Source organism: Manis pentadactyla, chromosome 1 (assembly GCF_030020395.1).
Source record: "Manis pentadactyla isolate mManPen7 chromosome 1, mManPen7.hap1, whole genome shotgun sequence".
NCBI lineage: Eukaryota > Metazoa > Chordata > Mammalia > Pholidota > Manidae > Manis > Manis pentadactyla.
In genome coordinates, this window is record NC_080019.1 from 220998934 (window position 1) to 221014338 (window position 15405).

Genomic DNA, 15405 nt, shown 5'->3' on the forward strand with positions numbered 1-15405 from the left:
TCTTCAGAAACAAATCATTATTGAACCCTAAAAGATGCTGCAAATTCTGAGAAATATCATGCATTCTAACAATATTTATTTAGAAAAAAACCCAATCAGAATCCTGCAAATATTTCATGGCTCACTAGGTAGGAGTACGTTCTGCACTACAGTCTTTAAAGGCAGGTGGGATGGGAGTGAGCAGCAGGTTAAGGATCAACGGATACAGCTTGAACTGTCCCTGAAGTGGTCTCTGCGTGGTGGCTAAGGTCAGTTTGGTAATCCAGAAAGGTGCAGTGCAAAAAGTGCTTACAAAAAAACCTTTATTTCTGCATGCTGTTATGACTGTAATTCTCAACGAGAGCAATGCCTTACCCGCAAGGGCCATGTGGACAATGTGCGGTGATCTCTTGGTTGTTACAGGGCTGTGGGCTGCTGCTCCTATGTGCTGGGCAGGGAGAAATGCTGTATGTCCTGACGTGCATGAGATATTTCTGCTTACGGGAGAATTATCATCCCAGTGAACTACTGATGTCGCACTGAACATTAATGTAAGTGAAGAACCTGTTTATAATGATCTGAGCCAGAATGGAACTCAGATAAGAACAGTAATTTTTGCATATTTTTAAAAAATGGAGGAATAATTAACATCCCATAAAATTCACCCTTTTAAAGCAGTGTACAAGTCAGTGTTTTTTAGTATATTCACATGGTTGGACAAGCCTCCCTGCTACCTAATTCCAACATGATTTCATCACCGCCAAACAACCAGTAGCCAGTTTTCCATTCCTTCTCTCTAGCTTCTGGAAACTGCCTACTCTCTGTCTCTGTAGATTTGCCTTATTGTGGACATTTCATGTAAACAGAATCATACAATATGTGACCTTTTATATCTTGTTTCTTTCACACAGCATAATGTTTTCAAAGTTCATCCATGTTGTAGCACGTGTCAGTACTTCATGAATTTTAATGGTTGAATAATAGTCTATTGTACAGATAAGTCACATTGTTGTTTCATCCATTCATCAGTTGATGGATTCTTGGGCTGGCATGATTTTGATATATACTAAAATTACCATGTAAATGGGGGAAAGAATGTCCTGTTTTGTTCTGAATTCTACCAAGAAATTAGTCGCCATTTTAGGAAAACCACATTATCATAGGAACACGGATTGTGGATCTGAGTCAGCAACAGGTTTTATTTACAGATGTTGTGTTTTTGGTTTTCTATATACACACCTTTTCTCTTATTTAGTCTGCATTTTGAAATATACACATGTACACATTTAACCTATTTTAAAATGTAACGTGTCAACAGTATTTAGGTAAATTTTACTTTTCTTAAATCTCAATTCACTCATTGTAAGTTTTGAGATTTGTTTGCCTCCTAAGAATCTGACGTTATATAGTATCTCTAATTCTATTTTCAGTATACTGATAAGAAATGAGGCTCAGATAATCACAAATTCTGAGAAGTACAAGATTGCTTAGGCATGAATCCTTCTAAATCACTCCTAAGACTTCTGGTCTATGGTTCAAACTAGTCATAACAGGAAACTCACTGACTACTAAGGAAAGTCTACTAGTTAATTGTTCTTATACTAAACTGAAATATGTTAGTTATAAATTCAACACGCTGTTTAGAAACTAATTCTTCTTTTAAATGACAGACCTACACAAATTTATTTGCAATCTTACCCTTGATCTGCTTATTCTTTTCCATTAATCTAAACATTATGTCCCTCAAATGTTTATAACCATCATAACTGTTTTCCTCAGCTTGTTAACCATGCCAGGTAGTCAGTGACCCCTTCGACTTTAGATCATGTGCAAAATGGGTCTGTGTACCATGTCAATACTCTTTCACACTGTTGATAATAAAACATGTGCAGGATGCCACCAGGACAGAACCCGGAATTCTGTACTAGAAATTGTGCTCTGGATCCAATTATTTCATGAATTAGAAACATTTGAATATGGCTATTCATTACGATTATGAGCCCATGCAACTTTTTACTATCACCCAGCCTTCTCCATAATAGACCAGGGGTCAGCAAACTTTATAAAGGGCCAAACTGTAAATATTTTAGGCTTTCTGAGCTGTAAGATCTCTGCTGCAGTTATTCAACTGACGTTGTAGTACAAAAGCAGTGGTAGCAAATATGTAAGCAAGTGGCTGTGTTTCAACAAAACTTTTATTTACCAAAATGGGCAGCAGGCTAGATTGTGTGTAAAGGCCATAGTTTGCCTATCCTTCGACTAGATTCACACCTTGCAAAAATCTATCATATTATGTCCATCAGTTTTAAACACTCTTCAAACTAGTTAAAGAAAACAGTGAAGCTAGTGAAAAAGGGGTGATGTTTTTCTCAGTGAATCTAACTTGGCTCCTGATGATTACTGCTTCCCTATTTTTCACAAAAATTCTTTAAATGATCTACTCTGGAATCTTGCCATAGGCTGACCTAAGGGTCACTAGCCTACAGTTTTCAGAATCCACTTTCTCTTTTTGAACAAATGTAATGACACTTAACTAATACTTGACTTCTGGTGCCTCTCCCAGATACCTCAGAATTCCCTGGCACTAGTGTGAGAATTATTTTATGGATTTTTTCAGGACTAGGAATGTGATTTCTCTCATGCTGGTAGTGATACGCTGAAGCTGGCCCTCACTGGCTTGTGAGAGCCAGTCATGCTCATTTCTTCCCAATTTTATGTAGGTAGCTTGACATCAGCCATAGTGGGAGTATTATTACCAAAAAATTACTAAATGGTACAAACGAGGGCTTCCACCCTTTCATCACTGCACCCATACTACTGGGAACATGGAGGAGAGGTAGATGCCGTCTTACAAATCTCTACCCCTATCTTGAATTTATTTCTCCCTTAACAACATTCCTTCCAGACATTTTAGCCAGAGATAATTTTTACTGATACAGCAAAGAAGAAACAGAAGCAATACCCCCTTGCTTGAGAAAAACCGGAATTCTCTACCACCAATATCCTTCTGCTTCAGGTTGTGCATTTGTCCTACTTGCTTTCTAACCATATTCTTGGAGGCCTCTGACACTCCCTTATATAGTCTGTCCTGATTATTTGCTTTGGCTAAATCTCTTGCCTGTTGTCCTTAAAAGTGCCAAACTGGTACTTTAGTTCACCATTCGCCCCTCTCGTGAGGATTTGCTGTTGCCTACACAGAATGCCGTTTCTGAGATTCCCCAGGTTAAGACTAGAGATCAGTGTCGTTTAACTCAATGCATTCTCTCAGATGCCATGCTTGTTGGACCATTTGGTAAAAGAAAATACTAGGATTAGAGACAAAGTTGACATTTTCTTATTAATAATCCAGTGCGAGCTTTTTTCACTGACAACGGGGCGAGGTCTTCAGGAATAGGCTGCATCGGAAGCCTTCTCACTTTGACTTACCTCCAGGAGATGCAGCAGAGCCTTACTCCTGTTTCACTAACATGGCTTTGCAGGACTGGGTCTACAAAATGACAAATGACTGACGCAGCTGAGACCTGAACCTAAGCCATCAGCTCCTCAGTTCAAGGAAAAGCACGATTCTGCTCTGCCCTCAGGTTCTTCCAATTAAATGCTCTGTGAATGTTTCTAAATACTATAAAACCCCCCTTACTGGTCCCCTCAGTTCCACTTGTGTGCCCTTTACATCTTTCTCCATTTTGGAAATAGGGTGGTCATCTTAAAACACTGCCTTAGGTGGAACTCTCTGCAGGAAGGACCTGGGACGGAGATTTCAATGCAAGTAGTTTATTTGAAAGGTGAAACCAGGCAGTACTGGTAAGGAAGTGAGGAAGTAAGAAGGAAATGAAAGGAAGACAATAAAATGTGTGTTTGTGAGCAGGGAAAGGCTTTGGGCAGCTGGGGCTCAGTCCCACCTGAACCTCTTGAAGACTAAATAGAACTGTGCTCTCCGATAAGGCAGCCACTACCCACAGGCAGCTTTCTATCAAATTAATACAACTACATAAAAGTAAAAAATCACTTCCTATGTCACAGGAGGCACATTTCAAGTGCTCAACAGCCACAAGTAGCTAGTGGCTACCATATTGGACAGCTTAGACACAGAATATTTTCACATTGCAGAAAATTCTACTGGACAGCCATGGTCTAGAAGATTCCTGGGTGTTGTCCCACCTGGAAACAAAGAAGGTTGGAAATTTATATATTAAGTTCCATCTGCCAATGGTTGACAGTTGCTCTCCGAATTCCCTGCTACATCTGGTCCGCCCTACCTCTGCATGGGACCAGGCACATGGTACGGATGTATACCAACAGTGTCTGCTACACGTATAAATTAGATGGGGTCACTCCTTGCTTAAAAACATGTTTTTCAGGGTTTCCTACTCAGATAAACCCTAATTCTTTATCATGCTCCATGTGGCCCCATGTCTGAATACAAGGTTATTTCCCTAATCTCAAGCCACTTTGCTCTAATTGCTCTGCTTTGACAGCACACGAAAGAGACTTTCTCTCCGTTTTGCATACACTGAAGTCTTTCTTGACAGGGGCCTTGGCTTCTGCTGATCCGTTACCTTTAACATGCACTTCCTACTCCCCCTCCCCCTGTGCCCTACATATGGCTTTTTCCTGCTATCCCCTAGTTTTCATTAAGTGCCATATCCTACAAAAGATGTTCCCTGTCTTACCTAAAGTTCATGTTCGTTTTCCATTACTTAATTTCTTGGCTCTTTTTGCATTTGTTTTACCATGATTTGTGATTATATGTTCACCTTGTTTTTGTCTGTTTCTCCTAGAATAATGTAAAGTCTGAAGTCATTGCCAGTATCTAGTACTGTGCCTGACACATAGTAAGTACTCAACAGATACTTGGTTATTAAATGAATGAGTGAATGAATGAATGAAAGCAGTCTTCACCCACGAGGAGGGTATAAGAATGGGCATGAAAGCTCATAGCTCTTCAGTAAGAAGGGTTGCATGTGAATTTGCTTGGACAGTGAGCCTGAACAACCAGAGAGTTGGGTGTGGGGAATGAGTAGCCTGGTGAGACCATTGTGTGTAGTTGCTGAGAACTGTCTTATATACTAGATGGCTGAGGCCATTCACAATGCAAGATCTGGGTAAACATTCCGGACACCAGCAGAGTGCTTTCTCCAACATGCAATTACTTGCTTTTGTCAATGGCACTGTTCAAGTGTGGGTAATATTGGCATTTTCCAGTGGCTTAAGGAGAGTAGTATGGATAATCCCAAATGGGGAATTCTACAAAGTTGAGCAAGGATGTGCTTAATCTTGGAGCTTTCTAGAAAGAGAGTGTGAAAAAATATTTTGGCTGTTTTTTCTAAGTTTGTTTTTTTGGTTGGTCTTGAGTGACACAGGGAGCTTCTAGAGGGACACACAGCAGGAGTAATTTGGGAATAGCAATACCAGCAACAGCTTACCTACTGCTTTGTATTTATAAAACATTTCCATTTTCTCTACTTCCCTGGTCCTCGCATAACCTTTAATCTTTAATCTCCATTATATAGATCTACAAATCCATATAAAGATGTTGCAAGCTTTTCTAAGTTGCAAGTAGACGGCAAGCATTTGAATCTTTGGGGTGTTCTTTTGGCTTACAATTCTATGGTTCTTTTCAATACAGACAGTGCTTCTAAAGCCTGAAATATGAAAGGGAGAAGAGGGAATGTGCCAGTGGCAAGGTGATTGTCAGCGGTGAGAGGCGAAACCTTGAGAGCTTCTCAGTCAGGCCATCTTGAGGAGGATCCAGATCAGGTTTCAGAGAAATCACGAATTCTCACGTGTGGGAGGGTGTGTGTGGAGCGTGGAGGCAGAGAAAGGAAGCCACTGTAATCTCGCAGCCAGTGCCTCATTTTCTTTTAATGACATGCACAAGCCTCTCAAGTCTTTTAGTACCAGCTGGTGGGATCTACTGCCCTTATGCTGCTTCCTTCCAGGGACTACATTTTGTTCCTAAACTATCTTGGACCCCAGAGTTGGAATCTATTGAAGTTCAGTCCATTTAGTCTATTCTAGGGCCACGATTGACCCCTTTGGGTGACCTTGGCATGCCCCCAGGCCAGGATAACTGAAGCCTATTGCCGTACCTGTAGTATTCTCAGTGGCAAAAGGAAGAAAGGCTGCAGGCTGTGTGCAGTGGACTGTAATCTAGCTCTGTCTCCATCACTTTTTCCCCCATTAGAGGAAGCACATGAGAATGCATTCTATGAAATATATAATTTTACACCAGACTGGTATCTGTAGGCAGAATAGAGTCTTTAGCCATATCTTTTAACAAAAATTCAATGGGTTGTAAATATGTAATATTTAGATAGTTCACATAAACATCTGAGTTTCTGGATTTAAAAAAAGAAGAAGAATTGGGCTATCCTGGTTCCCTAATGCTTCATGGCAACAAGAGGCTGGGACCGAATGCTGGCTGCTGGAACCCTGCAGCAGGCCAGGTCTCCACCCTTATCACGGTGTGCTGGACACTAACAAGTGACCTGGGTGAACTAACTTCCGTTACCTCGCTAGCATCTGTAGGCGTATATGCCTTTTAGGTCCTGTTGGAGAACCATGCCTGTACCAATTATAATTCCTTTAAAAGTGTATTTACAGATTTTATTAATAGCAAGAAGCCCCTTCCAACCTATTTCATGGTGTATGGCCATATATCCCTGTTCCATGGCCTAAGGCTCAAGAACCCTTATCTTAAGGGAAGTCTGGCCTCAGGTTTCCTGCATGGAGTACGTGTGGGTCTTCTCTTGGCTCACAGCCTCCCATAATCAGTAGGAATAGAGGCGGGCTAAATGTTTCCTGATCTATAAGTACAGTCAGTTATGGTTGGGATCCTGGCCTTCATGTTTGCTGATTGGTTATTATTATTTTTTAAATACTGTAACTAGGCACCCAAATAAATAAATAAATAAATGAAGTCTTAACATTTTTTGAAAATGAAACAAATGACCTAAATAAATAAAAAAATAAATAAGAACAAAATGGACCAATGATGTGAACTTGCCACAACATTCATTGATATGCCTTCAAGATCTTTTATGAGGAAAAAAATCCCCTAGCATATTCAACCTAAAATTTTAAAAATATTTAATAGCAGGTGACTGTGTGGTGTGTGTGTGTGTGTTTGTGTGTGTGTGTTCAATTAATGGCTTCTTCCTTAATTTACTTTTAAGTGTGAATGTGAAACTATTTTATCATTTTATATTATGCCCATTTTCACTAGGAAATCATATTTTATCTCTGCTGCCACTGGTCCTAAGTCCTCACATTCCTTGCTATGCCTTTTACCTAGTTATATTTATAAACTAGATGGAGGTGGCCTGAGCCCTAGAATTTGCTAGACACTAAATCTTTTATATAGAAAGTAGACAAGTCATGAGAAGAGACATGTCACCCTTTGTCAAGCAAACCCTAAAAGATTTTGAAATAGAGGACTGTCAAGGTTAATTAAAAGAGAAACTTGTATGATGACAGGATATTTAACCTTCCAGAAAGGAGTGCATATCCTAGCCAGGTGAGTAATGTGTAGATCTCCTCATATAAACATTTTTTACACCCTCTCTAACTTACTATATCCCTGACAATGGCGAGGTGGCATAATATATGGCACTATAAACTCACTATATTGCTTTGTGAAAGTTACACTGGATTTTATCAGAAAAAGATGTTGAATTGTGTATTGGTGAAAACATTCTTCATCATTCTGTAACAGGAAAAAGTCCAGTAGTAAAACTTCCTAATGTGTTTGCCAAGTCCATTAATAGATAAATCTAATTACACCAAAAAAGTTAACTTATAAGCTTTTTAAAATTATGTGAAAATCTGCATTTTATGAAGTAAGCCATATTTTCCTTTTTACCAAGAGAAGGGTCCTGGATGAAACCCTCTGCATTTGCTCTAATTATGTTATAACATTCTTCATCGCACTTGATGCACAAGCTCAAAATCAATATTAGTCATACCACACTGAGCTCTTTATTACCAGAAAAACGTGGTATAAGTTTTTACACCATAATGTTCACATCCAATAGGCAGATGGTAGCTACTGAATTCCCCAAACTGGTGCAAGTTAAATTTAAACACAAGTTGATGGTTTACACATTTGTATAAGGGACTTGGATAAATTCAAATTGAATTTGAAGACAAGTACAAATATTTGCCTTGTTTTATTGGATGGTTGCCTGATTCTGATGTGGTCTTTTTTCTCCTTCTCTCCTCTTCCAGATCTTTCCAAGGGGGCTCTTGCATTAAGTGAACAATGGGAAATGAACTAAGAGCCTCCTAGACTAGTTCTCTCATTGATTTAGAGGCTCTGGTTACAGAATACCAAGAGCTGTGAGCTCTATATACTGTGAATTATGAGAAGGGTCTGTATGTATAAGGCCAGAGAAGAGAGAATATTCTTTTTTCTTCTCATTGGATTGTCATTCAGGAATAACACTTTTAAAGGAGTTTTCCAGGAAACATTAATCTCATAGAGAAGGCTGCATGGTCAGGGAATTTTGGCAATAATACTGCTTGCAGAATTTAATGAAAATAATCTCATTGTAGTTAATCTTATTTCAGAATGTTAGGAGAGTTTTTGTGAAAATCCAGATTTCTGTTCTCTTGAAAAATTGAAGACATGACAATGCAATGAATATAGCAGTTAATATATTTTGACACAGAAATAATTTCTTGGCAGGGAATGTGCTCTCCACTAGTTAAGTACCTGCCCAACATGCCTGGATTGTGGAAGCTTTGTACTTGGTCCCCCCGTTCTAGTCTCTCAAAAGACACACCGTGCCATTGGTCTATTAAAGGCTCTGAAAATTCCCTCAGTAAATATTTCTATTTTATTTTGTTTAAAAATTATTCCCAAATATGTCTGATGATAGAAGCTTTTCTCCTCCACATTTTAAGATGTTCTGTTGTGGATAATTCATTGGGTTGATGACTTCAGTTTTTACTCCAAAGTTTACAGATGAAACCAATTTCTAATACATTACTGGTACATCATAAATTCAAGAAATTTTGATTTGCTGGTATGAATTTTATACCATTTTCTGGCAAATATTTGTGGAAGTATTTGGGAAGCCTAGATTTTACAGTAAGGATTCCATTTCCGTTTCTGGATGGTTTTATGGGCATTCAAGGTGCAGAATCAACAAATCTGGTTAGAGTGTTTATATATTCGATCAGACCTCAATCCATATTGGTAGAGATGAAGGAACCTCTGGAGTTATCTGAGATTTAACTTTAAAAAATTCAAAATAGGTGACCCACTGTGCTGCCGATGATAACAGGCCCTAACAACATATATTCCAGAGAAAAGACTTTAGAGAAAAAACAGACAGTTTTGCAATATAATAGGGCAAGTAGCAGGAATGTGTAGTACTATTACACTATCCCCGGGAAACTAGAACTTAAGTAGATATTTCCTTCTGAGAAGCTTCAGCTGAATAACTCTCAAAAAGAGAAGATGAAAAAAAATTCTTTTTTGGGAGGCAAGACCCATCTCTCTCCATATATATATCACCAAAGTGACTACTACCGAAGCCCCATGTTGGGATTTGACATTTCATCTTGTTGGGTGAAGACACAGAAGGTACAGTAATGAATTTCTCATTCTCCAAATCCCAGGGTGGGGAATATTGGCTATGATGGCAGCAAAGACCGCCTGGAAAAAATTCTGGCTGTCTGTGAATCTCTAAGCCAGATGTTCCCTGAATTTGGCTAAAGCTAATTCAAGAAAAATAAATGGCAAATAAAGAGGACAAGTAGGTTTAGAAAGAAGTTATTTACCACTTTAATAGGGCTGTCCAACATTTGGTCACAGAGGTCATTCTGAAACCTAATTGCTTTGATGGTCTTCCTATCTCACCAGAAGATGTCTGAATACTCTTGGAAAAAGCAAATCAAATGTAGAAAGAGGTGCCATGATAAGACTCGTTGCTACAGCATTATGTACTTAATGAATGCCAGACTTTGGAGTTAATCGGAGGATACTTTTGCATTCTAGGACAGCTATACAAAGCCGGAAAACCATGTATTTACAGAACTCAGTAATACAGGGATCCATACTCTACCATCAGTCTGCCAGAGTCCTAACAGCATGGTGTAGCAGCTCCCTCAAGAATCCTCATTTTCTTATCTGTGGAAAAGCTAGCAGTTCTAAAAATATTTTCCTGGAAGAGGTTAGAACGGTTATTATATATCAATTGAATATAAAGTATGGTTATGTAAGCCAAGCTTGCATGCTAATATTGCACAGGGTAGAAAGCAATAAAACAGGACGACATGCTTCCTTGGGGCATCTGGTAGAAACGGAAGGAAGCTCTTGACTCAGTATCGTTATAATGCCTCAGATCCCAGGGGTCCACCTGTAGCTGGCTGTCCAGTGTGCCGTATCGAACTCTCCCAAAGGGCACATGTCTTCCTTGCCGACAGAATTAGAAATGACAACAAAATGAAACAAACAAAAATCCCAAACTCAAAAAGGTACACCAGCCATCTCAAACTGTGGTACTGTTCATTTCTTGAAGAGAATATATAATATTTCAAAATATTATATATACATATATTTCAAATGGTACAAAGTAACTATAGATCCAAATTAGAGGATAGTCGATCATTCTTTGAAATCCCAAAATTTTCACTGAGAAAATCCTTTTTTCAGACCACTTTTCATGTTGTTGCCAAAGCTCTGGGTCTTCTCGCTATGGGATACTTCATGACACACAGTAAACTGCTGTGATTATCTGGTAACCAGTCAAAGTGCAAATAAGAAATCCATTTGGCTTGAAACACGTAAGATGTTTTAAATTTTTAAAATATATTTTCTGCAGAGTTGGTTTTTCCTTTACTGCTGCAACAAATGCTTCCATTAGGTTCTTGGGTGGATCTGAAACCAAAGAAAGAAAGAAAGAAAGTTCAGGGAGAAAAGAAGAAAATAAAGGCACAAAGAAAGGTGATCAGTCAGAAAATGAGGACATCTTGAATTTTTAGGATGTTGCTTCTTTCAAGTGATCTGAAGTCAAAAACGTTTACATCTAGAGCAGTCGTTCTCAAACGGTGATCAAAGCACACTGACGGGCCACCATATTTGTACTAATTCATTAAATTCATTTTGCCTCAACTGAGGAGATAGATTCTTGGAGCAATGCCTACCCAGGGCTCCTGGGCACGTGCCCTATGCAGCTATACAGTGCTTGTGTTGTAAACGGCCCCACACTTGACTTAATGACCAGCTATTGCCATCTTGAAGTTAATACTAAATTTTGAACAAGGGGCCCTGTGTTTTCATTTCACCCTGGGACCTGAAAATTATATATTTAGTCCTCTGTCTGTCTGATGAGAATTTGAACTGAGGAGATCATTCCTTGCATGGCCTTGTAGAGTTGGCCTGCCGTAAGATATAGAGGGGTGGCGTAAAATGAAGTCATTGCCAAGGTTAGTCCACATTTGTTTAGGAACATAGGAGGCCTTTGCAAGGTGAGGAAATGTTCCACTTGAAAATGACGTAATATTCGAGGGCATTTAGGAGCATAGTCCTATAACTTGATACAGTTCAAGCCATTCAGATATGGCCCCAAAGTCTCTAATATTCAAAAGGATGCATGGCATGCATGGAGACTGGTCTAGAACATAAATAATGATTGCAATAGACTTGAGGTTTCTACTTTGGAGTTCTAGGACATAAGGCATATTTCTCCAGCTTTTTAATGCTTTATAGTTTTAGAAATTGAGCGTTCTGAGTCCAGTTGTGGAGTTCATTTAAAGCATCCAGGGTTAGGTAGGAATAGTAATAAAAGTTAGCATTCAAAAATTGGTTGGGCCAGGGCAGAACATATTGGAAATCTTCACACATTTTTTTTTTATCCTCTCCATACAAATAACAAATCCTTCAAAACCTTGGTTTCCTACATTCCAGTAGCATGTCTCACCTTCTGTTTTCACTGTCTTCTTTTTCATCAAAAGGACTGATAAAGTGACATTTACAGACCTGAACAGGAATTGCCTTTCTTTTATCTCTACTGATATGCCACCCCCATCCCCACCACCCAAACTTAGGTCCTATCCTTCATGGAAGAACAAGGGATCTGTCATGTCCACATCACATCCCAGGACCTTGATATAGTAATTTTAGGTAGTAGAGGAGTAAGTATTTTTACTGGCTGAGTAAGTGAATGAGTTCACTTGGAAACAGGGACAACTGTGATAGCATAAAGTGGGTTATTCTTCCTTCCTGCAGTCTCCAGATACTGCTCTCTCACTCCCTAATTTAAGGCATCTGACACAAAATGGACTGAAGATACTGGCTCCCAGGTCACTTCAGATCTGATGGAATTTTGAGTCTGAGTCGTCATTAGCAGGATGGGCCCAGGATGGCGTGGACAAATGATTGTGGTAGATTGGTGCTGGGCCAGTCACATAAAACACCTACTTGGCCAGATGGCTATTGTGATTAGGTATGGAACCTAAAGTCTGCTAACCTGCCCTTTTAGGGAATGAATTTGACTCTACCTTGTGTAAATCTGTTGATTTTTTTACTAGTTGGAAAGATTAACATGCTGGTAGAAGGAAATTCAGAGTTGGTTAATATTCCCTTGGTATTATGCCAGGTAATATCCCCTGCTATTTTACTCTGCTAATTTTTCTTCCCTAGTGACTTCGGTTTTCTTCTCATTTCATTCCCTTCCTCTTCCTGTCCCCAGACAACCAGTGTTCACTTTTTGCATGTGAATTATTACAGCATTGTCAAACAACTTACTTCCTCTATGGGGAAGTAAGCCATTCTTCCTTAATATAGATTTGTTTTTGAATGCATGGGATATAGCCTCTCCAACTTTCAAACTTATGTTTTTGATATGTAAGCTTAAAGAAAAGAAATAAACCAATAGGTGTCTAAAACCATAGTCGATATTTAGATTGGCTAGTGTTGCTACAAACTACCAAGAAAGCAATTTAATAAAACAATTGAAGCAATGATCAAGCAGAAACAGATAAAATTAAGCCATGAAATGTCACCCAGGTGTACCAAGCTCGTCCCTGAGAGGGTGTGTCTGTCACCAGTATTACTGCACTCCAGACTGGGCTTTGGAAAACCTCAGGTGACCTACTTTCTTTCTGTAGGGTGGCATTCAAGAGCCTCTTCTTTTCCTGAGATTTATTTTTCCAAATCTCCTGAAAAGGAAGCCCTTCCCTAATTCTACCTAACTTTTCTCCTTCCTTCTGTGGGTTATGTCACCCAGATACTAAATCTCCCAAGGTTTTCCCTCAGACTGTGGCCCGTTACTCTGGCTATTTCATGCTTTGGGGTGTCTGGTTGTTTAAATGTAGCATTGAATTTATTACACTCTCCACCCTCCTTAAAAATGAGCATCATAAAAATTTAAATTAGATCCCACTTTGAAATATCTTTTGTTTATCTATATTTCAAAGACTGCTGAGAATTTTGGTTTATGCTGATTATTTGGGAAGTAATCCATACAATAGGAAGGCTTTGAGAAAACCTATATAGGGTAAAAGAATGACATCTCAAGAATCTTTCTTGCAATTAGATAAGAAACAAATAATGAAAACATACGATTCATAATTACGTACATTTGTGAATTATATTGTTTTAAAAGTTAAATTGCTAGAGTCAATATTCGAAGTTTGTAGGCACATTTATACTCTGATGGGGAAAAATATATCTGGCTTATCATAAAAATTAGTACAAAACCTATTTTCAGAGCATATCATCTAAGGACTGGTGTTGGCATCTCATTTATAGACAAAGAAATGCTCTTGCATGTATCATCTGGACTTAATTGGTGACTTTGTGTTTAAAAGTGCTTATTTTATTGTGAATTTCTTTTTAACAAGGTGGGGGAAAATATAAGCCTGTAGAAGTGTCTGAATCCTCTCAGGGTTTAACAAATACAGCTTTTTCTAATATCTTCTTTTTCCTTCTCTAAAGACAGGCTTGAGAATTCTTAGTTGACTGATGTGCTACTCACGTGGCTCTAGAGGAGCCCATTATTTCTTCACTTGAAATAGATGTACACGTCACTACAGGTGCGTCTTCCTCCTTTAGTCCCACTGCAAGGGCGATTTATTTCTCTTGTACACTCAGCGGTCTGGGTTGCCCTCAGCCCACCAAGGGTGGCAGCGAACACAGTGTGTTCCAGCCTCTGTTACTGTGATCACTTTCTGCCCTGTACTTCCATGATGACAGGAAATGCCTATGATGTATTTACAACATGCCTAATGGTTTTAAAATATACTCTACAGATGTGGGATGAAAGAAAGTTACACAGGTCCCCCCAAAAGTAGCATAAACACTTTCTGTGTTTTGTATGTTTGCTGATCCAGAGTCTCCTAGTTGGTACTTTTGGAATTTCATATATTTCAGTCCTGAAACACTTGGACTGGTATTACTGTTCTGAGTTTCAAGTAGGGAGGCACCACAACAGGAGGGCTCACCTTTGATAGGGGTGATCAGTTACTGTTTGGAATAAGGAGTGGAGATTTGCCAGAAAATATATCAGCAACATGTTTAAAACAATGGTAATGGATTCCAACCATACCGGCCATAATTCAGAGTAGCTTAAAACTAACTTGTGAGGGTATCTTCAAATTATTTAGCAAAATCATTCCCAGGTAAAATGTAACCGAAGGGAAAAACCTGAAATCCACATCCCACCAGCTGACACTGAAATGGTTTCTGGAGTTAAATGGCTCAAACAGGGCTCATTTTTTAGTACTTTCGTTGCACGTATTTTGCTGAAATGCAATAGGATAATACATGCTGAGCTTCTTGAGTGCATACAAATGGCCTGTTAACAAGCTGGGATGGTCCAGGAATCCCTCCCAGCTGCAACCAGGGAGGTATAGTCATTCACTGGTTAATGTGACCAACCCAGGTAACTAAATTTGACATGCAGCGTCTCCACTTATTTTATGTAACAAGAAATAAATACATTTCATAAGGTATTATGTTTTCTATATCACAAAGCTACAGTAACCAATTTTGCTTTTTGAAAAGATAATGCTAAGAAGAGAGATCAAGTTAGGACTCATAATATGAGACTGAAATCAGAGATGCCCTTTTAAATTTGAGAAACCCTTTTGGAAGAGCACAAGTTCAACATACTGGCATTTGTAAGTGGTGGGGCTTGCTTTAAAAAATACCCAATACATTAAAATGCATACACATATAAAGGGCTGATATTCACGTGTACACATGCATATAACTATTCTGGTTGTCAAAATGCTGACATATTTTTGTGCTAGTGGATAAATAGTTACTGTCTTAAGTGCCCTGAGAGATCCCTCCTCCCCACTCCCTGCAGGACTGCGGACTTTCCTACGGGCCAGTAACTATAGGCCCAAGGGCTGGCCTGACTGGGCCTCAGCCTGCTCCAGCCTCATGACACCATGTCTGATGGATTGGGTAGC

General features: G+C 39.1%; 1 protein-coding gene across 3 annotated transcripts in view; it reads right to left on the reverse strand.

The window, feature by feature from the left end:
• Positions 1-10478: 10478 nt before the first annotated feature.
• Positions 10479-15405, reverse strand: part of TAFA1 (TAFA chemokine like family member 1) — a 457580-nt gene continuing 452653 nt past the window's right edge. For all 3 annotated transcript variants that reach the window (XM_036878275.2, XM_036878273.2, XM_036878274.2), the window contains one exon: positions 10479-10864. In XM_036878275.2, the coding sequence (XP_036734170.2) occupies positions 10847-10864 (18 nt within the window). In that variant the 3' untranslated portion in view covers positions 10479-10846. The remainder of the gene's footprint in view (positions 10865-15405) is intronic.